General features: G+C 37.5%; 1 protein-coding gene and 1 non-coding gene across 2 annotated transcripts in view; one reads left to right on the top strand and one right to left on the bottom strand.

The window, feature by feature from the left end:
- TSBP1 (testis expressed basic protein 1) overlaps window positions 1-25,494 on the bottom strand; it is an 85,475-nt gene that overhangs the window by 36,936 nt on the left and 23,045 nt on the right. The window contains exons 10-25 of the mRNA XM_040462546.1: window positions 23,033-23,071; window positions 22,464-22,484; window positions 20,317-20,337; window positions 19,574-19,594; window positions 18,953-18,973; window positions 18,279-18,299; window positions 15,535-15,555; window positions 14,996-15,016; window positions 12,811-12,831; window positions 11,926-11,940; window positions 11,266-11,289; window positions 10,784-10,807; window positions 10,461-10,487; window positions 9,985-10,005; window positions 9,376-9,538; window positions 5,555-5,636 (exon numbers count right to left, since the gene is read on the bottom strand). Of these exons, the coding sequence (XP_040318480.1) occupies window positions 5,555-5,636; window positions 9,376-9,538; window positions 9,985-10,005; window positions 10,461-10,487; window positions 10,784-10,807; window positions 11,266-11,289; window positions 11,926-11,940; window positions 12,811-12,831; window positions 14,996-15,016; window positions 15,535-15,555; window positions 18,279-18,299; window positions 18,953-18,973; window positions 19,574-19,594; window positions 20,317-20,337; window positions 22,464-22,484; window positions 23,033-23,071 (563 nt within the window). The remainder of the gene's footprint in view (window positions 1-5,554; window positions 5,637-9,375; window positions 9,539-9,984; window positions 10,006-10,460; window positions 10,488-10,783; window positions 10,808-11,265; window positions 11,290-11,925; window positions 11,941-12,810; window positions 12,832-14,995; window positions 15,017-15,534; window positions 15,556-18,278; window positions 18,300-18,952; window positions 18,974-19,573; window positions 19,595-20,316; window positions 20,338-22,463; window positions 22,485-23,032; window positions 23,072-25,494) is intronic.
- LOC121021868 (U6 spliceosomal RNA) lies at window positions 17,500-17,608 on the top strand. Its single transcript, XR_005786724.1, has one exon. It is a non-coding gene; the product is annotated as a U6 spliceosomal RNA (small nuclear RNA).

Here is a 25,494-nt window from a genome sequence, read left to right as displayed (position 1 = left end):
AATGAAATGAATCTGTTATCAACTAGGGGGGTTGCAGGTATTTTTTTTTCTAATTCTATAAGTTGCCTTTTCATTTTGCAGATTGTTTCTTTTGCTATGCAGTAGCCTTTTAGTTTGGTGTATTTACACCTTTTTATTTTGTCTATGTTAAGGAGTTTTTCCCTTGATTTTCTCCTAATAATTTTACAGTGTTTGTTCTTATCAATTTTGAGTTTATTTTTGCAAATGGGGTAAGATAGGAGTCTAGTTTGCATGTGGATATGTTGTTTTCCCAGCACCATTTATTGAAGAGACTATCCTTTTGCTTTTGAATATTCTTGGCTCTCTTGTCAAGTATTAGATAGCTGTATATGACCGGGTTTATTTCTGGGCTCTCAATTCTATTCCACTGGTCAGTGTTTTATGCCACAACATACTGTTTTGATTACTATAGCTTTGTAACAGTGTTTCAAATCAGGAGATGTGATGCCTTTCAGCTTTGTTCTTCTTACTCAGGATTGCTTTGGTTATTCACAGTCTTTTGTGGTACCATACAAATTTTAGAATTGTATTTTCTCTTTTTGGGAAGATTGCCATTGGAAAATTGATAGGAATTGCATTGACTCTATAAATGGCTTTGGGTAGTATGGACTTTTAACAATATTAATTCTTCTAGTGTGTGAACACATGATATTTTTCCATATATTTATGTCCTCTTCAAGTTCTTTCATCAGCATCCTGTAATTTTTAGAACAGATCTTTGACATTCTTGCTTAAACTTATCCCTGAGTATTTTATTGTTTTTGATGCTATTGTAAATGGATTCTTTCATTTTTTCCAGATGTTGCATTGTTAGTGTATAGAAATGCAACTGATTTTGTGTGTTTATTTTGTATCCAGCAACTTTACTGAGTTTATTAGTTTTAACAGATTTTCAGTGGAGTCTTTAAGGTTTTCTGTATATAAAATCATATCCTATACATGCAAGACAGTTTTGCTTCTTCCTTTCCAATTTGAATGCCTTCAATTTCTTATCCTTAGCTAATCACTCTGGCCAGGACTTCCAGCACTACACTGAATAGGAGTGGTGACAGTGGGCACTCTTGCCCTATTCCTGATATTAGAGGAAAAGCTTTCAACCTTTTACTATGGAGTATGTTGTTATTTGCGGTTTTTCCTATATGGCCTTTATTATGTTGAGGTATATTTCTTCTACATCGAATTTGCTGAGAATTTTTATTATGAAAGGATGGTGAATTTCATCCAATGCTTTTTTTTTATTTTGCATTTCTTGAGATGGTCATATGATTTTTATCTTTCATTCTATTAATGTGATGTATCACATTTATTGGTTTGTATGTGTTGAGCCATCCTTATATCCTAGGGGTAAATCCTACCTTATCATGGTGTATGATCTTATAAATGTGATGGTGAATTTAGTTTCCTAGTATTTTGTTTAGATTTTTTGCATCTTTTTTATCAGGGATATTGGTTTATAGTTTTCTTTTATTATAGTGGCTTCATTTGGCTTTGTTGTGAGGTTAATGCTGGCCTCATAAAATTTGAGAGTGTTCCTACACTTCATCTTTTGGGAAAGAATTTGAGAGAGATTAGTGTCACCTCTTTTTAAGTGTTTGATGTAATTGACCAATGAAACAATCAGGTGTTGGGCATTTCTTTGTTGGGAGGTTTTTTTTTTTTTTTTTTTTTCAACGTTTATTTATTTTTGGGACAGAGAGAGACAGAGCATGAACGGGGGAGGGGCAGAGAGAGAGGGAGACACAGAATCGGAAACAGGCTCCAGGCTCTGAGCCATCAGCCCAGAGCCTGACGCGGGGCTCGAACTCACGGAGCGCGAGATCGTGACCTGGCTGAAGTCGGACGCTTAACCGACTGCGCCACCCAGGCGCCCCTGTTGGGAGGTTTTGATTACTGCTTCAGTTTCCTTACACATTATTGGTCTGTTCAAATGTTATTACTTCCTGTTTCAGTCTTGGTGGGTTGTATGGTTCTAGTAACATCCACCTCTGCTAGGTTATCCAGTTGTTGACATATAAATATTCATAGTAGTCTTTTATAATCTTTGTGTTTCTGTGGTTTCAGTTGTAATGGTCCTGTTTCATTTCTGATTTTGAGTCTTTTTCACTTATTCTAGCTAATAGTTTGTCAATTTTGTTTATTTTCTCAGAAAAATAGCTCTTAGTTTCCTTGGTCTTCTCTATTGTTTTTCTGGTCTTTATTTCATTTATTTCTGATCTTAATCTTTAGTATTTCTTCCCTTCTGCTAAGTTTGGCTTAGTTTGTTCTTTCTGTAATTCTTTGAGGTGGAAAGTTAGGTTGTTTGTGGGTTGTTTTCTTAACATAGGTGTTTTTCATTATGAAACTTCCCCCTGAGAACTGCTTTTGCTGCATCTCATAAATTTTGATATGTTGTTTTTCTACTTTTTGTCTTATGATATTTTTTGGTTTGCCTTTCAATTTCTTCTGTGACCCATTGTTTATTCAGCAGCCTGTTGTTTAATGTCCACACATTTGTGAATTTTCTTGTTTTCTCCTTAGTGTTGATTTCTAGTTTCATAGCATTTTGGCTGGAAAAGGTATTTGATATGATTCAGTGTTCTGTGTTTGCTAAGCCTTAAATTGTGATCTAAGATGTGACCTATATATCTGGAGAATATATGTGTGCACTTGAGAAGAATGTTTATTCAGCTGTTGGGTGGAATGTTTTGTATATGTTTGTTGGGTTCATTAGTCTAAGATATTATTTCAAATCCAGTGTTTCCTTATTGATTTTCAGTCTGTGTATGATCTTTCCACTTTGAAAGTGAGGTGTTGAAGTCCCCTACTATTATAGTATTATTGTCAATTTCTCCCTGTTAGTATTTGCTTAATATCTGTTAATAGTTGCTGAATATATTTAGCTACTCCAAAGTTTGGTGCATATATATTTATAATTGTTATATCCTTTTGAAGAATTGATCACTTTATAATTATATAACGAACTTCTTTGTCTCTTGTTATAGTCTTTGTTTAAAGTCTATTTTGTCTGATAGAGGTACAGCTACCTCTCTGTTCTCTTTTCATTTCCTCATGCATGTAATGTCTTTTGTCATCTTTCACTGTAAGCCTAAGTGTATCCTTAAAGGTGAAGTGAGTTTCTTATAAGTAGCATATACTTGGGTCTTATTTTTTTAATCATTTCTGCTTCTTTATTGAGGAATTTAATCTAATTATATTTAGGGTAAATATTGATAGGTAAGGATTTACTAATGCCATCTTACTGGTTTTTTGGCTGTTTTTTTTTTAAGCCCCTTATTTCTGTATTCCTCTTTTGCTGTCTTTCTTTGTGAATGGAAAATTTTCCCAAGTGGTATGATTTGATCCCCCTTCTCTTTATCTTTTATGAATATACTGTAGGGTTTTGCCTTGTGGTTATCATGAGGCTTACATAAAACATTTTATAGCATTCTATTTTAAGCTGATATTTTCAATCCTGTACAAAACTCTTTTTATTTTCTCCTATAGTTTATGTTTTTGATATCATAATTAACTTCTTCATATTGCATACCCATAACGAATTATTGTAGCTAGTTACTTTAATACTTTTATCCTTTAAAACTTTATACTAGATTTAAGCGATTAACACACCACAATGTATTAGTAATAGAATATTCTGAATTTGGCTACATGTTTAACTTTATCAGAGTGTCTTATATTTTAGTATTACTAATAAGTAGCATTTCATTTCACCCCGAAGGATTCCTTTCAGAATTTCTTGTAAGTCATATATAGTAGTGATGAACTCCTTCATTTTTGTTTGTTTGAGAGTCTTTCTCTCTTCTTCATTCCTAAAAGGCAACTTTGCTGTGTATTCTGGTTTGCAGTGTTTTCCTTTTAGCACTTTGAATATATCAATCTACTTTCCTGGCCTGAAAGATTTCTGCTGAGAAATTAATTGAAAGCCTTAGGAGGATTCCATTTTTTTCTCTCGCTGCTTTTAAAATTCTTAGATTGGGGTGCCTAGGTGGCTCAGCCAGTTGAACATCCAACTGGTACAGGCTCATGGTTCATGGGTTTGAGCCCCACAGCGGGCTCTGTGCTGGTGGTGCATATCCTGCTTGGGATTCTCCCTCTACTCTCTCTCTGACCCTCCCTTGCTCTCTCTTTCTTTCTCTCTCTCTCTCAAAAATAAATAAATAAACTTAAAAAAATAAAGCCATCATAGTTTAAAATTAAATAAAATTCTTAGTATTGATTTTAGATATCTGTAAATAATGTGCCTTGGACAAGAATGTTTTGGGTTGAAATTTTGAGGTGACTAACTAGCTTCATGAATTTGGATTTCGAAATTTCTTCCCAGATTGGGAAGTTTTATGTCATTATTTCTCTAAATAAGCTTTCTGCTCTTTTCCCCCTCTTTTTCTGAGACTCCAAGAATGTGCAGATTGTTTCTTTTGTGTCCTGTAAGTAATTCAGGTGGGCTTTCTTCACTAGTTTTCATTTTTTTTTTTTTTTTGCTCTTCTGACTGGATGATTTCAAATGACCTGTCTTTTAGTTCACTCTTCTACCTTCTACTTGGCTGAATTCTTACGGAGCCTCTGTATTGAATTCTTCAGTTCAATTTTTTCTTCAGCTCCAAGTTGTTTTTTTAAAAATGGTTTCTATTACTTTGTTGAATTTCTCACTTTGTTTATGCATTGTTTTCTTATTTTCAGTAGTTGTCTATTCTATAGTCCACTGAATTTCTTTAAGATGGTTATTCTGAATGTTTTGTCAAATAGTACATAGATTGTCATTTCTTTAGTTTCCTTTGATGGAGTCATGTTTTCTTGATTAATGATTGTTGTGGCCTTGTTTTGGTGTCTATGTATTTGAGGGAGTAGGCACCACTTCCAGTCTTTACAGAATGGATTTGGCAGCAAAACTCCACCATTCAGGCCATTAAGAGATTCTGGGTAGGCCTGCTTGTGATGCCATGAGCAGACTTGCTGCTAGAGTTTTCAGGAAAGCAGATCTGGTTCATGGGTCAGCAGATAGGTAAGCCTGTTTTTGGGTACATGGAGACCAGCCTGGTACCTGGGTCTGTGGGAGCAAGCCTGGGCCTGGTCCTTGAATGTGATGAAGGGACTGTGACCTGGGTCAACATGGGCAGATCTAGATCCTGTGTCCATAGCTACCAATCAGGCATTGGTAACCATTGAGTTATGCCTAGCGTCTTAGTCCGTGGATGTTGGTCCAGTACAGGAATGGGCTTGGAGCCTGGTTTCACGGGACTGGGTGTGGCAGCTGGGGTCGAAGGGAAATGGCCCAGTGATAAGGCTGTCCTGGAGTCTCAGGCCACAAGAGCTCACCAGTGCTGGGGTGTGTGGGGAGTCTGATTCATGGGAGTTTATCAGGAGCTTGATGCCATAGGAGTTCGTTAGTGTGTGCCAGAGTGAGCTGAGGACCTGAGGACTCTCCTCCCATAGGTGTCTCCCTCTCTGCTGGGCTGCCTGTGCATGAAAGAGAGGTGATGTGAATAACGTGAATCTGTCTCTCCTTCCTTCCTCAGTGGGTCTTATTTCTGTACTTTACCCAGGTGCTGTAGTCCCTCATCTGGAATCCTTGGCTTCTTGAAGGTATTCTCATGTGTGGATAATTGTTCACATTGCTGTTTCTGGAGAGACATGTGCTAGAAATTTCATTGCTGCCATTTTGCTGATGTCACTCTCCTTTACCCCCACTGGTTAGTATACCCCCACTGATTAGTTTATTCTTATGCTAAGACCAGATGCATTCAATCACTATAGTGTTTTAAATGACTTGATAATCAAATGAAATACCTAGGGTGAGCCTTCCCTCTTGGGAACTTCATGTTTATAAATATGTTATTTATTCTTGGATTGTTTTTCTCTTTTATATGAATTATAGAATGGATTTGTCAAGATGCACAAAAAATCCTGTTGGTGATTTTATTTGAATTTATTGAATTACAAATTAGTTGGGGGGAGAATTAACATTTATATGTTCTTGAATTTCCCTGTCTTTTAAAATAGTTTATCTATTTTCAGGTCTTATATTATGTCTTTTAAAGGTATTGTCAAAAGCTAGAGGCAAAGTGAATGCCTAGAAATAGCTTTCTCTTCTTTCTTTCTTTCAAGTTGCAATGCTTGGAGGGAGACTTGATTCAGAAGAACTGCTCACATAATAAAAGATACAGCAGGAATATAAGGGGAATAATCTACAAAGTTATAGTCAGCTTTCTCATTGTTATCATTAGCAAATAAATGAATTCTGCATTATAATTATATATTGACAAAGGTCACTACCCATCTATATGTATTGACATTGTTAAAGTCAGCACTAAAATTATTTCCATTAGGGAGGCAGTGAAAGGGCGGGCCTACGCCAGCCAACTCCATCTTGTTCTGTGTCATTCACCTTACCACACCTCCTCCCCTTGAGTAACCCCCCCTCACCTGCCTAACAGGACTCGGACCCTTCCCCAGGACCCTTCCCCAGCCAGTTGGCTGAGGCCACAGCCATTACCTCACCAACTGCCCCCAGGCCCCAATAAAACCTTTGTCCTTTTGAAACTCGCTCTCTTTCCCTGGTATCTCACCGCTGCGTCGGTGCAGGTAGGGGATTGGGCTCGAGCTAGCTCGAATAAAGGCTCTTTGCTTTTGCATCGGACTCGGCTCCCTAGTGGTCTTTGGGGATCACGAATTCTGGGCATAACAGCAGCAGTATAGAGCAAATGGGCTTAAAGTTTTATTTTAGGTCCTTGTGCTAAACTGAGCTATTTAAGAGTAGACAAGACCAGTTGGATGGATGGCCTCTCTTCTGTCCCTCCCTTTTTTCCTTCTTCCTTACTTCCTCCTTCTTTCCCTTCCCCTACTTTTCTTACCTCCCCATATTTATCTCTCAGTTTATCTCAGGATATAAAATTTTTTCATCTTCTGTAATGTCAAGTGCTCAGGCAAAATGACTGACCTGGCTAGGTTAAAAAACAAGGGGTTCAGTTTGCTTTCTCAATATTTGTCATGCTCTCTCTATAAGACAACACATTTTTTAGAAGTTTATTCTTAGGAGATTTTTATTATGCTTCTTTAGTGATTGGTATAATTTTGTTTTTAAATTCTGTTTTCTGAATTGCTATTGCTGGCATAAACAATGTTTTAAGTTTTGTTTGCTGTTTTGTTATGTAGCAACTTTGCTGACTTCATATTAAGTATTAGTAGTTTGTTCATTTTTTGTAGTTTTTATGCAGATAATCATAATCTGAAAATAATGATGAATTTCTCCCTTTGTGTCTTTATATCTTTTGCCTTTATTTTATTGCACAGGCTGGTATAAATTGGTAGTCGTCATCTTGTTATTGATTTTGACTTGAGTGGCAATGCTTCTAAAATTTTATTTCTTAGAATTCTTTTTGTTATATATTTATTTATTTTGAGAGAGAAAGAGCAGGAATGGGGCAGAGAGATAGGGAGAGAGAGAATCCCAAGCTGACAACACAGAGCCTGACATGGGGCTTGATCCAACAAACCGGGAGATCATGACCTGAGCCAAAATCTAGAGTCAGATGCTTAACCAACTGAGCCACCTAGGCACCCCTTGTTTTTTAGGATCCTTAAGAATGATAAAGGAATAGATCTCCTTAATTAGATTAAAGAAGTTCTTATCTATTCCCTTTTAAGTTTTTATTTCTTCCAAAAAGAATTCTGGTTAGGATTCTGTGTTGAATTTTATACAATAATTTTTCTTTATTTTTATAAATGATCATACATTTTCTTTTTTATCCATGAATTTAGTGAATTTATTGATAAATTTTCTATAATTTCTATCATAGTTATGAGGCATTAAAAATAAATTCTGTATCACTGTGTTTATGATCGGTGTAACATTGCACTGTTTATTTAGGAAATTTGTATCTGTGTTTCTAAGTAAAATATGTCTATGCATTTTTTTTCTTACAATCTTTGCCTTGCTTTGAAATTAAGGAATAACAACATCATAAAATGAGTTGAAGTGAGTTTCATTTCTTTTGTATTCTTTGGAACAGTTCCAAATAGAGGAATGATTTGTTCCTTGAAAATTTGTTCCTTGAAAGTCCTTCCCTGTAAAACTATCTTGTTTGGGGCTTTTTAGGTGAAAGTTTTTTTGACTCACTGTTCATTTTATTTTCTAATTATGGATAATTTGGGGGTTTTATATTTCTTTGAGTCAGTTTTGGTAATTCATGTATTTTTTTAATTGGTAATTTTGTTTTTAATGTATTCCCATAGAGTTTTTTAGTGTATTCTTTTATGATTAAAAAATTTTTACTGTGTATGTAGGTAAGTTCCTTTTTTATTCCTACATTTGTGTTTTTCCTTTTTTTCCTATTTAAATTTTCTCAACAAAATGCCAAGAACTTAATGTTAGTTTCTCCTTACAATGTTTTCCTATTCAGTTTCTGCCCCCTTGGAAATCATTCTACCCCATAGGACCTCTTTTTATGCTTAAGCTCTGCTGTGTACTTTTAATAATAAAAATACATAGCAGCCAAGACCAAGACAGCCATAAAGAAGGCACTATCCTTTAGTGCCTTTCCCTCTCCCGATCCCTTGGGTTTTGGATTTTAAAACTCTTTCCTTCGACCCTTTCTGGTGCCTCCACTGAAAAAAGACACTAAATTATTTCAGTTTAGCTTCTGGATTATAATTTCTGGCTGCGAAACCAATAATCCCTTCTGCTGAACTCAAATGTTCACAGTTGTAGGGTCTGTTCTCAAACATGGACATCTGAGGTTTCCAACCTCATCCTTGGGTCTGCATCATTGACTCCATGGACTCAGTATTTTCATTTGTCAGTGAGACTGTTTAGCTGGTCATCTTCCTTGCTCAGGACTCAGAAAGAATGTGTAGAATGTCTATGTTAACAGTTCCAAATGTGTCCTGACATTATTGAAAAATTTCAAATGCTCTAGATATGTGTTCTTGTGTGGAGAAACTGGCTGGAGCTGAGCAGCAGCCACCCTCTTTAGACTGTACATGATCTTTCCACTATTCCCAGGTGGTGTTCCTCACCTATTCATTTTCATTATCTGCCTGGGCTCTGTTGGCATCTGAATATTAGTCTGAATTAAATCTTGGGGTTTTAATATTAATGTGACTTAATTCCAGTCTGAGGAACCCCAAGGGATATTGGTATTATATGAAAATCATTTGTAACATAGATATGAGGACCAGATTTGAATTATAGAATGTAGGACATAGTGTTAAAGGCGACTTCTATGTTAAATACCACCTTGTTGTCAGTACTTGATCTGGTTTAAATATTGAGTCACTGTTGGTATCGGTTTCCTGGGAAGTTGATTTAATAACTGAAGTAATGGGAACTCCTACAGTTATGAATCGAAAAGATTGTCTTGCAGTTCTAATTGGGAGGCCTGTGGGTAATATGAAAGCAAAAAGTATGGAAACATGAATCTCAATCCTTGGTGCACTTTAAAAATATAATATCTGTGCTCAGAAAAGGTCTTATATTTGACAGGCTGAGAAGTAAAGAACTTACTTGAGGTTCTTTGTGAAATCACTAAAAAAAAGCAAAAAAAAATATCAATTTTTCTTAAATAGAGAAAACATAGTATTATCTAATATATTCCACTGGTGTCTCTGAGGGGAGGACTTGGGTAGACATACGAGAAAGCATACTTTGAGGGAACACTCAAAAATCTCTCTCCATTTAAACATCCTTTTGGACTTCCTGTCTCAAACGTTTTGCCTACCTCTGGTATTTTTTTTCAGGGTTTTTAATATTTTTTAGGTTTTTGTTGTTGTCAACCAATGCTACTATACTCCTTTTCTTTTAATCAGTATTTTCTTAAATTATCTATACTATAGGGGGAAGCTGGGTAATAGCTTATTACCCAGAATGCAAGAGCAGTGAGAAACTCAAATCACTTTAACAGAACAAAGTTCCTTAGACTTTGAAGAAGACCGCACAGAGAACTATAGTAGAGAAACAAATATAATACTTACTTATTGGTGCCAAGGGCAAACCTTAAAAAACAAATTAGATATCAGTGAATAATTGTTTGAAAGGAACAAGTATCTTTCTAGGGAAGCATATTTGTGTGGTGAAGAAGTTTGGTAGTCACACAGCTCTTGGTTCCAACTGTTGTTCAGTGAGCGTGTTCTTAGGCAAGTATGTGGCTTCGGTCTCTTAGCCATTACAAAGAGATCAATTGATTTACCCCAAGGATTGAATGGGATATCATGTAGTAGTTAAAGCACCTATGTAGTTCTTATCACTGAGGAGATGCAAAGTAAACATATGCTTGATATTAAGTAAATGTAAGTTTACTTCACAGGATAAGCAGAAAGCAAAGGAAGATGAGAACTATGAGTCTCAGGTGGCTGCACAGGGATGAGAAATGAGTAGGGTAATTACAGGTTCATAGGCCTCATAAAGAACAACAACAACAGAAAACAGTAAAAGAACAGACTGAACTTACCACTGTGCACTGAAGGTGGTGGACCAGCTGAAAGAGAAGTATCTTTACAAGCCTTTTCTCTCTCACTGTTTTTTTTCCTCTCTGTGTAGAGAGTTCTTGTTCACTAGGTCATTATAACAATAGGGACAATGTACCCTTTGGCCTTCATTTACTGTTAATATAAATCCGCAGGATTTGAACTTTCCAAAAAGCATTAATAACCATGGGATTTGGCGACGGGAAGGCAAGTAGTTTAGGAAGTATGTACCCATGTCCAGAAATGCAACATTGTCAGAGAAAGAAGTTACAGGACCCCACAGTGGAGGAAACATGGAAAGACTTACTGAGGGCAGGTGGAACCGCTCCCTCTGGAAAACAGAACAGAGAAAATTGTTATCTCCTTTTCTTTTTTTCCTCATTCAGTTTTTCAATTTGTCAAGTCCCTTATAACATGTCATTTTTAACTTCTGGGAAATGTTCCCCTCTGATCTTTATTTTGTATGTAAATCATAAAATTTTCATTTCCAAATGAAAAACTGTTCTTCTTACATCATTTTTTCCTTTTCTGTAGATCGCCTCTCATTGATGGTCTTTGTAACGAAGCAAAACTTTTTTTCTTTCCTCTTTATATTTATATAAATCAGTAGTGTTAGAACTTTCTAGTACATCATTAATAACCCAGAGGGACTTTGACAATGAGGGAAGCAAGGGGCCAAGAGTTACCTCAAGCCCTTCGCATACCATCATGTCCAGATAAAGAGGTCTTGGACCTCACTAGAAACCAATTGAACCCTGTGACAGAATTAAATGAAAACACAAGACTTACTGTTTGTGTGAGGAGTTGATTCCACTGAAAAATAAGCAGAAAGATTTCTTATTGCACCCTCCTCATTTACTGTCCTATTCATTTTTTTCTAGTGATGTAGAAATTGGTAAATTTTCTAGTGATGTAACTGCTTGAAAAGGTTTTCTGACCAGGCATATCTGAACTTTCCAGAAAACTTAAAATCAGCTGGTGGAATTCTGGTTAACGGAGAAGCAAAAGCTAAGAAAATGAGTTTAAAGTTCCTATACTTGAACTCAAGTTTTAATATATATCACTGGACTTTGATAAGTGCACAGCAAAGAAACAAATATACAACTTACTAACTGCTTGAATAGGTGACCCAGCTGGTAAACAGAAATATTATCTGTATCTTTGTTTTCCCTGTTCATTTTTTTCTCCTTCTATATAGAGAGGGTCCCTGACAGTCTTTAGAGCCATGGAGAAACTTTTTTCTCTGTTCTTTAATTGTTATGTGACTCAGTGAACATTTTAGAAACTTATTAATAACCTAGTGGAATTCTGAGTAATGGAAAAATAGGGGTCAAGGAAATAGGAGCTTTAAACTATTGCGATCCCAATGTGGATGGACACATTTTTGTTCAAGTAGGTCTGTTAGACACTGCTGGAGGTAATTGAGTTCCATCATGAAAGGAGACTTACAAGAGGATTCTGTAGCTGAAAAACAAAGAGAGAAGTTAGTGAGGAAAGGCTGCTGAAATTAGTTTTCTGCTAGTTTTCTGAGAGGGAATATCAGAAATGCTCACGGAGGGAGCATCAAACCCTTATAGGTATTGCAGTGCACAGTGCTGGGGAACACAGCTGCCATCATGCCTTGTGGGATTCTGCCTCCTGCTTAGTCTGAGAGGCTTCGGGAAAGGGGGATGATTTTTCTCTTCCCCTTTGCAGTGACTGGTAACTGCTTAAAATCCTACAGGGGATTGGTAATTTAAACTGCTGTTTTTACTTTTCTTCTCCCTATTTCTGCTATCCTGTGTAAACTTTCACATATCCACACACTCGTACAAATGTCCTCCCTCCTTTGTTGACAAGTCATAATAAACTTCAGATATTTTCATCCGATTTTTTTATTTATACATATATATATTATTCACAGTAGTTTGGATTATTAAGTGGGGTTTGTATTCCCCTTCTTTTTTTTTTTTTTAATTTTTTAACGTTTATTTATTTTTGAGGCAGAGAGAGACAGAGCATGAACGGGGGAGGGTCTGAGAGAGAGGAAGACACAGAATCTGAAACAGGATCCAGGCTCTGAGCCATCAGCACAGAGCCTGACGCGGGGCTTGAACTCATGAACCGCGAGATCATGACCTGAGCCGAAGTCGGATGCTTAACCGACTGAGCCACCCAGGCGCCCCTGTATTCCCCTTAATTCATTCATTCCTTGGGTGGGGGTGCAGCTAGGTAGTGGAATAAGCAAATGATGGAGAAACCTGAAAGTCTTTACCTATGAGACAGAAGTAAAGGATTGCAGACCCTGTAGGAAGCCAAAGGAAACTATTATATAGGAGCAGGTATGGAACTTACTGGTCATTTCTGAAGTTTCCACTGGTGGAAAAATGGAAGGGAAAGAAAAGAGAGAAATTAGTGTGTGTAGAACTAAGTGAACTCAGTTCTCCTATGATGGGCTTAAAAAGGGTAACTGTAGAGAGGATGCAGGGAGCTGTAAAACCTGCCTGTTAGCTCATTGTGATGTCTGGACCTAAGCTCCCACCTCTGTGCTTTGCATCCTCAGGCTTCCTTCTGCTGGTCTGGGGCAGGAGAGTGGCTGTGCTCCTTCCATTCCATTCCTTTCTGGGGTGGTAAATGCTTGAACTTTCTAGGGGTTCATAATGTCTTAAATTTGTACTTCTGTGCACTTTTGTCATTTTCATTTTCATTTATCTCTTTTTCCTACCTAACTGTTTAGTTGATCTGAAAAGTTTTCTTCCCACTCCTTTCTTTTTTTACTACTCCCATCTGAAGCACTCATTTTTGTTCATTAAAAAAAATAATCAGTGCATTTTTCATTTTCTCCAAATGACCTGTAATTTAAGGGAAAGCTAGGAATGAATAAATGTAGAAGTATAATTTTCATTTATATATTACTCTTTGTTTTAAGTGTTTATACATAGGGGAGAGGGAATTATGCAGGAAAGAAAAGGGAAAGGGAATCCATGTACCCATATAGATTCTCAGGCACATGGTAGTTATTTGGGGGACTTTGGGCCAGATGAAACCCTTCCTTTAGCCTCAGTGAGGTCCTCTGAGGTGAGCTGGCTTATGGTTTCTCCTTTATAAGAATTATGAGAACTTTAAAAAAAAATTTTTTTAACATTTATTCATTTTTTTGCGAGACAGAGAGAGACAGAGCATGAATGGGGAAGGGCAGAGAGAAAGGGAGATACAGAATCCGAAGCAGGCTCCAGGCTCCGAACTGACAGCATAGAGCCTGACACGGGGCTTGAACTCACAGGCTGTGAAATCATGACCTGAGCCCAAGTCAGACGCTTAACTGACTGAGCCACCCAGGCGCCCCTTTGAGAACTTCTAAGGCTGTAAGTCTTGGTGATAATTAAGAGTACTGAGAAAGGAAACCCTGATTTAGGAGAATAGTTGATGGGTTATGTTCATTTATAACAGGAAGGTATTTAGAACCAGTGTTTAGAGCAGGCAGCATCCAGTTTTAGTGGTCATAGTGTGGTTGTGTGGGAGACTGCCTGCCCTCTCCATGTTTTGAGTTCCTTTCCTTAAGGTGTCTTATAGGACTGTAAACTCCATGTCGCAAGAGATCAGCCAAATCTTTCTCTTTTTTATTCATGACTTTGTCTCTAGGCCTCAGCTCAGTTTCTGATACAAGAGCTCACCTAGTTGAAGGAATGTTTGAGTACATCTGACTTGCCTTCTGATAATGTTCTTGTTCAGCTTACACTCTGGAATGTTATCACTTAATTTCCAGACTCAGAATTCCCAATGAACCAAAGTTTGTTTTGATATTCTAGAAATTGACACTGTTTTTGCCCTAGCTAGTCACAATATGAGTTTACCTTTCACTTTCACTTATGGTTTGTGAATACCTGACGCATCTGCCAGTTCCTGTAGTTGGCAGCCCACCTCCTGTCATATCCTGTTCCCTGAAGCTGTGTGTGTGTGTGTGTGTGTGTGTGTGTGTGTGTGTGTGTGTTGGGTATTTGGGGCAAGTGGACAGGATAGGACATGAGGAAAATGGCATTGAGAGAGAAGGTTGGAGAACTCAAGGTACGTAGGATCCTTAGTAGTATTCCCTGGTACACCTTTCCTAGGAAACGAGGAGGAAACCTGATCAGACCTCAGTTTATTTAAATTTGTTTTTTCCGTCTTCTACATTTGTTTTTAAAATTTGCTTTCCTTTTTTCATTTTCTTTATATTATCTCTGTTGTGTTTGATAGGCCCTTTATGAACTACAAAGCGCTTCAGAAATGGAAAGCTACTCTTATTCTTTCTCTTACTTTAGAAAATTCTGTATTGTTATGGAAGCCATTCTGACCATTACTGGGGAAATGTTCTTACTTTTTTCTTTAAAAAAAAATAACCCTGGAGAATTCTCAGCAAGTGGAAACTGGGATGCATGGAAACATGCCTAAAAACACACTATCCTTATGGTAATGGTTACATTTGGGACTGGAGATAGGCCCTCTATACACTGTAGAAGATCAGAGTACACCAGAGGAAAAAGATAGATAAGGGACTTACCATTGGGCCCAGTATATTGCACTAAAAATAGAAACAAACATAAATTACTGTGGTTGTTGAACATGATAAACACACATACTATTGATGTTTTCCAAAGGGGACAGTTAAATAATGTCCCAGAATTACTAAATCTCAGTCTTCGGGATTAAATATTTTTATTGGACTATATCCTCTCCATAAAAATCAGATCTTATTCTAGGAGACTTGTAACGCTGTTTTAATTGGAAGGAGAACCACTTCATTCTTGCCCTTGACTACTACAGGTGTTTGAAGTAAAATCTTTATTGTATTCCTTTCCTTCTGCTTTTCCCCATCTTTTTTCTCTCATGTCACTTTTTTTTTCACTCTCTTGGCTGTCCTTCTTTTGTCTTCTTTCTCATTTCTTATGTCCTCCCCCAGATTCTCTCTATTGCACCTTTGCTTTGGAATATTCTTCTGATGATTATAGACAAGCTACTATAATCATTACTAGAAAAATGTTATGCTATTATGAATTTGAGTGATATATATGAATTGTTATATATAAATAGGCAACTTACCAATAGGTCCTGGAGTTTGCACTAAAAAGAGATCCAAATTGACATATTAGTGTGGGTGTTTGAAGAATAAATTTTTAATTTTATTCTAGGGATGGGGCTTTGGAAGGTAGAGTAAGGGAGAGGAAGTGATAACAGAATTAGAACATTAGGGAGAACTAAACCGGTTATGATAACTATACAACAAAAGAGATATTTAGCCTATATTGCCTGAGATGAGGGTCTCTCTAGAATCCTTGTCAACCTAGGAGAGGTTCAAGACATTAAAGTTTGAAACTTTACACTTTTCTTTCTTGTCAGTAACAGAAGATACTACTTTTTAAGTGGACTGCACCATACTTGTACTAAAATATTTCTGACCAACTAATATGCTCTAGGGTAGGTGTGAAGGTGGATAGCTTTCAGCTTATTGACTATCGCTTTGATTAGCTTGAGTGTCTCTGGGCAAAGAAAGGGTCAACAACACCTTCACTTTTTAATGAGAATTTGGCCTTCGGTTGATTTTCCAGCTCTGATTACACCTACTGTCTTACTTGTAACATTCCTTTTCTTTAAGAATGATCCTTGGTTGGTAAACTGCTTGTGAACTGGGAGAACTATAAATACCTGTTAGAAGGTCGTATCTTTGGGCTTCCCTGAGTGTAGTGACCATGTATTTGGGCATGTTCCTTGTAGGATCCCTGCAGTTTATATATGTGGAGTTTTTACAGGATATTTTAGCTCCCGGGGCTTCTAAGTCAGGGCAGCTCCTGTACATAGCTATGGACAGCCAAAGAGAATAGTTGCTGGGTGGCTCTGTAGACCCCTGCATAGACAGCTTTGAGGACTACTGCCACAAAAGAGGGATGGCTGATGCTGCCTTGGTGGCAAGCTGTGCTTCCTGCCTTAAGTTCTGCTGAGTAGCCTGGTGCCAGGTGAGGACTGGGATCATCTTGTGAGTCTGCATGGTTTATTGCAGGTTAAATATTTTTTCTAAATAGACCACCCGTCTTCCCAGTGGGTGTTTCATTGTCTTTCTCCTCCATAGCTTCATGGCACTCATGATGAAAAATATCTCAGTTCTGACCCATATACCCCTAAACCTTTAATTTTGATATATTTTTTTCTAGGTGAAAAAGCTAGAAGGTGTCTTACCAGTTATGGATGTCCTGGGCTATGAGTTGTAGACAAGCTAGAAATTTAGGTTACTTTGCAAAAATAATTTGTTGGCTTTGACTGTATCTATAAAAAAATTGCCCTTCACCTTTTGGGATGAGCACTGGGTGTTGTATGGAAACCAATTTGACAATAAATTTCATATATTGAAAAAAAAATTGCCCTTGATCCTGGAATAAAACTCCTAGGACACCTGCCTTTGGTATAAGCCACTAAAATCTTTGGAGAGAAAATCATTTCAAATTTTATTTGTTTCTTCAGTTTTCCTATATTTTCTTACTTTTTTTTTTTTTTTTAGTTTGTGAGTCCTTGTAGCTTTCCTTTTCTTCTCTTTTTCAGTTTTATTTATATTTACTCTTCTCCTGCCTCCAACTCACTTAATCTTTCTTCTTCCAGTATTCTTCCTACTTTTGTTCTTTTCAAATTTCTTTTGATTTTTGTCTTTTTAACATCTTCATTGTCTGTGTGTTATTTTTGTTGCATTGTCTCACTTCCTCTCCCCATAAGTCTTTGTGTCCCTGGTTTCTAATATTAGAAGTTCATGGTTTCTCTTGCTAATAACCTATTAGAGCACTCAAAATAGTAGTGGAAACAACTCAACTAAGAGTCAGCACAACTTCAGTCCTAACTTCATTATTAATTGTCCTCCTCCCCTTATTTGGGAGTAAACAAATTTTTACGGGAAACAATTTTTCCATCTCTAAAGATGGGTATAATATCTGCTTTATGTACCACCATTGAAATGTTGGTAGGCCCAACAAAATAATGCATGTGAGGGGTAGAAAAACTGTAAGCCATTACAGGAATCACAAAGTGCTCACTTCAGCAGCACATATACAAAAATTGGAGTGGTACAGAGAAGATTAGCATGGCCCCTGTGCAAGGATGACTCACAAATTCCTGAAGGAATCATGCAAAGAATGACCAGGTACCTATACAGGACTTATATTCATTCTGTCAGGTGAATGTGGGGAACCTCAAATCATATTTCTTTACTTTTCTAATTTCAAAAATTCCTAATTTTTATTAGGAATACTGTAATCCAGTGTGTGAAGATATAACTATTTGCTCTTAGTTTAAAAATATGTAATTATGAACGACTATATCTTGGAACCTATTATTTATAATGTTTCTGTGGAAAAATGCAATAGGGTAAGTTGCTAAAAATTGGTGACAATAAACCCATGTGTCCTGGAGAGAACTTTTCAGAGCAATTAGAAATAAAAAGAATTTAAGATTTGCATTATTTTGAACATAATCTAGTAACAAATTATTTGCAGGAAAAGCAAGAAGTTTAGGTACTTGTTCTAAATCTTTATTACTGGTTGGTAGTAAAGCTAGATTAGATAACTTAGAAAAGACCATTCCTAGGGGGTTATTTTTTGATATTGTATTTCAGCTTCATAGTTAATATCTTTCTATTGAAGAACCTGGTTGAATCTAACCTCTGGGAATTCTGAGTGGGATAATGAGACAGTAGAAACACTTGATCCTGGGGTTTGTGAGCACGAGTCATTGAAATAGAAATTGACTGACATTCTAAACATTGTAAAGGACCAAAAGGCATTGTAATTGAGGTTTAGGTGACTTACCAATGGTTTTTTGAGACAGCTCTAAAAAATAAATAAATAAAAGAAAAGAGAGAATAAGTTAGTAGGTGCTCTTGGGCTCTGGAGGCCATAGTTCTCATTTATATGCTTTTCCTGGTAAGAATCTGTACCACTAAATTTGGGCTCAGCTGCAGTGGGGTAGTAGGGAAGTTGAGGTGTTTTTTGTTGTTGTTGTTTGTTTTTTTGCTAAGATGCTAAGACAATCTAATATATATAAGGGCCTCTTTACCTAATGCATCCACTGAGAGGGTAAGTAGCAAAGGTACTAAGTAGGGGACCCCACTTTGGCCCATTGAAACCCCTGTAGATGGTTGGAAAAATCCTTCTCTGTTTAAACTTAATTTTCTTCCTCTCTCCTATTATTTCACTTCTTTTCATTTCACTCTGTTTTTAAAAATCCCTTGCTGATGTTGATAAGCCACTGGAAACCTTTAAGGGTTCATCCTCCACTTTACAGTTTGTGTTTAGTGGTGGAGTGTACATTCACATGATTATTAATGACTTAATGGAAATGCTAGGTAGAAGAAAACAAAAAAGGCCAAGAAAATGTGGACCCACAAACCCCTGAAATCCCAACATGGGATTCAAGGAAAGGTCCCTAAGATATTGCAGGAAATTAAAATTCTTTACAGTGAAGAATCAGACAGTAAACTTACTGATAGGTCCTGTACCGCCAGCTGAGAAACAGAGAGGGAGAAAATCAGTATGCTTCATCACTGTGAAGGAAATAGCCATTCCCCAAAACTTACTCTAGAGGGAGTGTCATAAGTAGAAACCCTAGGAACATCTGGGGTTGTTTGCCTGGCAATCTTTGAATAAGCTCCCTGTTGTACAATATAAGGGATTTATAGGAATAGACCACCCCCTCCACCAGCCTTGTTTTCAGTGATGTTTGAAACCTTTAGAGGATTGGGATAGACTCATTCCATACTAATTTATAATGTCTCCTTTAAAAAATTTCCTCTCTCTCTCTCTCTCTCTCTCTCTCTCTCTCTCTTTCTCATTTCATTAGGGGCTTACTGTTACTTGAAAAGTGAACCTTCCCTACTGCCAGGGCATTATGGCTGCTATTAAGAGGGTCCTTTTCTCTTTTCTTATGTTAGCCCGTGGGCTTTGCAGTCTGTCTATTTCATGCATAGCTTCTTTGAAATCTGTGTAATAGGAATGCTAGGGAAGTTGAGAAACATGGTATCAAGAAAACAGGGTAGGTCAATACTTAAGGCCTTGAGGGTAAGAAGTGAAAGGAACCAAAGTGGAGAAACAAATTCAATACTTACGAATTGGTGCTGTGAATTGCACTAAAATACAAAGAAGAGGAAAATCAGTGTGGTTTGACATTATTAGAATGCCCATGCCACCAATATTCTTTTTAAAAGAACCCGTGAAGCAACTCAGAGGGAGAATTACTACTGCAGATAGGTAGTAGCAAAGGAGCCCCATACCCCTCCCACCAGATCAAGTCATTCAGAGTTCATCTTAAATGGCAGAGGGAAATGTATAGAACCTGGGCTGAAGGTTGTTAGTCTCCTTCACTTTCATCTCTCCTCTCTTTCCTTCTTTGCCCTGCCCAACACTCAGCTGTCTCAAAGGATTGACACTCCCAGGGGTAGGTAGAATGTCTTTTGGCCATTTTTCATCACCCTCCTCTTTGGTCTTTATCGTGCTTATTCTTTCACCTTCTAGAACCACTTGCTCTTCTTGTAGCATTACCTTCAGTTTAGCAAAAGTCCACAATAATTGTTTTAATCATTTTTATCATAGTTGAGAGAATGTTTTTTCTGGGGCGTTATTTTAAATATGAATGATTTAGTTTTCCTTTGTCTTAAACTTAGTGTCAGTTCAGGCTGGGGTTTTTTTTTCCCCCCTGAAGGTTTGGGCATTAGAAGTATCAGTAATTCAAATGTACTCAAGAAGCATGGGTGGGAAGGCCTAGAAATGGAAAGAGCTTGGGTGAGGAGAGGTCCCATACCTCACAGAAGACCAAAGAGTGTCGGAATTAGGAAACAGAAAAGGAACTCACTTATGGGTCCAATGACTCCAGCTAAAATATGGGAAAAGCAAGACAGACTAATTAGTATGGTTCTTTGGCATAGAAAATTTAGTTTGAGTTGAAATTATTTTGGGGAAAACATTATAAAAAACAGACACAAGGAACAATATTTCTACTTCACCAGAGGAGCAAATAAGCTTCATTCTTCATTCCCCACCTTGGAGGACCCTCATAACTACTGGGATCTGATGGGTGGAGCTGGAGGGATGCAGTGGTCAAGGTTCCTGTCTTGATGGGTCACTGTTTGTAACTCAGTAGATTCCATAGATAATTGCCTTTCTTTCAACTGGTCTAATTTGAACTCGGGTAGCCAGAATCTATAGCCTCATCTTCTGAAGGAGACAGTGGGAATTTCTGTCTCCTGTGGGTGACCTTTGACTGCCTTAGTCATCAGAGTAACTTGGCTTGCAATATCTTAGCATAAGAGGAAATAGAAACTCTTGGGTAGGTTCAAGACTTTTGTAGGTGAAGTTAGTGGGTAAAGGGATTGAGGCATTAACTAGACCCACATGCTTAGCAATAACAGCCTTCTCCTTTACAAACACATTTGCACAGACACCTCTCTGTATCTCTTGGGCTACCTGTGCTTTAGTGACACTTGCTCAGTGTTTGCTCTTGATTGACTTTTGATTTTTTAAATCATGTTTCATGTGTATAAATGCTCCAGGAGGTGTAGACACAGAGTGTGGTTTGCCTTGAGCTCTAACCCTCAAATCATTCTTCGTCTTCCTTTAGTGTTGGCTCTGACCCAGGAGCTCAATGTCTGAATGTCCTTAGAGGCAATGGACAGAAATATGTTAAGAAATGAACGAAACCTTGGTGAGTTTCATTTTTCTTGTCACTGGCATTAAGGCTACTCTTCCTGTGGAGAATCTGAAGGAATGGAGGAGCTGGTTAAACTTAGATCAAGAACACTCAACTTTACATTTGTTTTCTACATACAGAGGATTGAAACTCTGCAAAGTAATGGTTCTAAACCATCTGGGGATCTTGTTAAAATGCAGATTCTGATTTGGTAGGCATTAGGTGGAGATTCTGCATTTCTAACAAACTTCAAGGTGATGCTGATGCAGATCCTTGGACCCGCTTTAAGCGGCAAGGCCATTAACAGATGGGTAAAAGGTCAGAGCATTTATATATCACTGTGTCCATTTATCATTTTTTTTCTTTTCTAAATCAACTGCTTCTCACCCATCCCTCATTCTTTGTCCTCTACCAGTGCTTCTGCCAGAGATGTTTGATGTAATGTCCTTTAAGATGCAATCTGGACACTTCTTCCAGACTGATTCTTTGTTGACATCAGGGCCTAATAGCAGGGCATATACATTCCACACCACTATCCACAGCAGCCTAGGGAGCCTCACTCAGCGAGCTGGGACTCACTGCTCCCTTCCTCTTGGTGTGACTGGGATTTTTAGCAAGGGACCTTCCTACCTTTCTACCACTTTTGTTGTTAGCACTTTTCTCTTTGCTATTGAATCTCAAGATTTTGAGAAAACTAAAAGTGATAATACTTCCTCACTGAAGCTCCCAGCTTATTAGAATAAGAATAGGAAGCACAGGGCGCCTGGGTGGTGCAGTCGGGTTAAGCGTCCAACTTCAGCCAGGTCACGATCTCACGGTCCGTGAGTTCGAGCCCCGCGTCAGGCTCTGGGCTGATGGCTCAGAGCCTGGAGCCTGTTTCTGATTCTGTGTCTCCCTCTCTCTCTGCCCCTCCCCCATTCATGCTCTATCTCTCTCTGTCCCAAAAAAATAAATAAACGTTGAAAAAAAAAAAAGAATAAGAATAGGAAGCATTGGGGCGCCTAGGTGGCTCAGTCAGTTAAGTGTTTGACTTAGGCTCAGGTCATGATCTCATGTTTTGTGAGTTTGAGCCCCTCATTGGGCTCTGTGCTGACAGTGCAGAGCCTGCTTGGGATTCTGTCTCTCTTTCTCTATCTCTCTCAAAATAAATAAACTTTAAAAAAAGAATAGGAAATAAAGAAGGACAAAAGAATTGGCAATTTGTGCAGGAGGAAATAAAAACATCCATGAATAGGAGTGTCTTACATATTACATATTCTAACAGTGTAGTAAAGCAAAGCACATGGGAATTAAAGCACAGAAAAGAAACTTACTTATGGGTCTTGCACTGCCTGCTAAAACACAAACACAAAAAGGTAAGTCTGGAGAGTGCATGCATGAAGGATGTACATTTCAGGGAGATTCAGGTCAAGCATTTACTACATATTACATTTACATGAAAAGCCGTAAGAAGGTCAGTCAGTATTTTCCCTCCCCCACCAAGCCCCCTCCCCCCAGGAGACCCATAAGATCATATTTCCTGCAGTTACTTTTCTTGTTTTCAATTTTTGCTATCTTTCTGTTGTCAGATATTTCTAGAACTATTTGTTTTTGACAAACAGCTCCATCTAATCACAGGATTTTTCCTTTCACTTATTAATTAATTTTATTAGCAGAGTTTCCACTTTGCTAAATAAGAAAATCATCAGTTACTTAGGGGGGTCCTGAAATCAGCCTCAGGTTCCTCATACTGGTAAAGGCAAAGGAGAACAGTTAAATAGTAGGTTGTTCTCCTTTCCTCTTCCTTTTTTTTGTGCCTCCTTAGCCCCCACGCAACTCCCCCAATAGTAGGCACTTTGTAGAAGATCAAAAAGAACTGAGTTGAGAAATAGGAGAAACTTACATAAAGGTTCTGAAGTTGCTTTGAAGGCTTTTGTATTACCTGTAATGAAAATTGCGAAGAACTATGAGACATAAATGTTTGTTGTTTAAGCAAAAAAAAAAAAAAAAAAAAGACAAATATAATCTTATCTAGATTTAGACTTTCAGAGAGCATGAAATGTAGGCAGTCCTATTCCCTCCTCCCCACATGTGAGGTACAAATAGTCTTGAGGTTAAAGATCCAAGACTAGAGTCCCAGCTTTACTACTCTGTAGCTCTATGACTAGGTAAGTCACTAAACTTTGGAACATTACTTTTCTAATCTTTAAAATGAAAATTATATCTCCTTTCTTACATCAAATGGCTGCAGTGAAAAATCAAGAGTAATAATGGATAGGAAAGCTGAAAAGTTCTATCAAAATTGTTATGAAAGAAATATTCAGGGACTACAAAGGAATGAAACTCTTCTGCAAAGTAGAAAGTTTTCACTGTGTTTAAGGCATTAAGCTTTAGTTTACTTTCTACTTTCTCTATTTTTCCCTCTTTACCGTCATTTGGAAAGTTCTGAATGCTGGTGACAGGGCATTTTCATGAGTATTTCTCTGTGTTCTTTGTTTATTTGTTAATCTGTGTGATTCAATTCTTAAAAAAAATATACTTTGGTATTCCTTAGTTACCTCAGTACCTTAGTTACGCAAGCTGACATTTCAGTGAGTTTTGACATCAGTTGAGAACCATTGCTTCTGCCTTGAGAGTAACCAATCTTATTTGAAGATGTTGAAAGCCTCTTTACTGAAACAAGTTTGTTTACGAGATGAGCTAATTTTCCCGTGGAATTTCAAAGGTTTTCTGTATGTGTGAAACTATGATTTGGACTTTCAGAACCTATTTTGGTCTTCCATTTTCCTGTTCTGGAGATTTTCACTGAAATTCTACCTTCCTATTGCTTTCCTTCCCACACTTTCTTCTTTTACCTATTCAGATCTTTTCTTTATGTACTTTTATTTCTCTTTGTTGAGCATTCTTTAAATGCTAAAGTATTATTTAAAAAAAATTACACTTAGAAAGCTTTTAGTGAGTTGAAAAATGTAATTTATTTCTCTTGAAATAATTAAATATAGTTCTTGTATATTTATGACTCAATTTTGTTTGTTATTATGTTTGGAAGAAAATAATAGCTTTTCACAGAAATGATAAGATCTCAGCACTTGGGAAGAGATACAACCTTTTCTATGTATTGTAGACTAAGGTAGCATACAGCCATTCCCACTACTAAATAGAGATAATTTATAAAACACAGGGGGTCGTATGCTCTGTTGCCTCAGCAAGTCTCCTGAATTGTGAATCTGTCAGCTATATACAGGGTAGTAAAGAAGTTGGTCATTTGAAAAGTGCATACCCTATCTAGAATCATTCAAACGCAAGATTTAAAATAATGCTTTATTGGTCAGCCAATATACAGGTGGCATTGGACCAATGGATTGCCAGTTTGGGAGCTTTACTTTGAAAAAGGAAGGGATTTAAGTACGCACCCTACATTCTTCCACAACAGTGTGGTGTGAGATCAGTGTCACCACAGGCTGTGGCTGAGCTGAGATAGACCAAATGAATCCCTTTTTTTCCATTAATTTAATCACAGGTATTGGTTGGGTCACATTTAATTCACACCTGTGATTGACAAACCTGTTGAGGTTGTGAAGCACCTGGAAGTTGTGATACTTTTTGGAGAAAATCATGAAATTATTATCTTTGAACAAGAAACAGTTTTGCTTGCTGTAAGTATGACCAAAAGTAAATATTCAATATGAAAAATTTTATCAGAAGCACATAAACTTAGAAGAAAAAAATCTGTCCAACCAGGATTGTTTCTCGCTTCTGAATTTGTGTGTGTGTGTGTGTGCGTGTGTGTGTGTGTGTGTGTGATCTTCTCTGATTGCCTTACTTTTCTGTACCTCATTCCTCTCTCACTCTTCATTTGTTTAGAAAATGTGTTCATCTCGGTTTGGCAGTAAGTGGAAATCAGTTCCAGGAGACTGATTTAAGCGTTATCTTGAGTTTTCTTCCTTCTGTATTCATGTCTTCTATTTTTACTCACATCTGTGTTCTGTTCTGTTAGTTTTTCAATTGGTTGTTGAATTTAAAAGCTTAATGAGGGGCGCCTGGGTGGCGCAGTCGGTTAAGCGTCCGACTTCAGCCAGGTCACGATCTCGCGGTCCGTGAGTTCGAGCCCCGCGTCGGGCTCTGGGCTGATGGCTCAGAGCCTGGAGCCTGTTTCCGATTCTGTGTCTCCCTCTCTCTCTCTGCCCCTCCCCTGTTCATGCTCTGTCTCTCTCTGTCCCAAAAATAAATAAACGTTGAAAAAAAATTTAAAAAAAAAAAAATAAAAGCTTAATGAAAGACTAAATAACTTGCCTGTGTTCAAAGAACCAGTAAATAGGGGGCTGGAATGCAATTCCAGACGGCCTGGCTCCAGAACCTGCGTTA

Source organism: Herpailurus yagouaroundi, unplaced genomic scaffold, assembly GCF_014898765.1.
Source record: "Herpailurus yagouaroundi ecotype Mexico unplaced genomic scaffold, PumYag 332, whole genome shotgun sequence".
In the NCBI taxonomy this organism is placed as follows: domain Eukaryota; kingdom Metazoa; phylum Chordata; class Mammalia; order Carnivora; family Felidae; genus Herpailurus; species Herpailurus yagouaroundi.
This window is presented reverse-complemented; position numbering and strand designations above follow the sequence as displayed.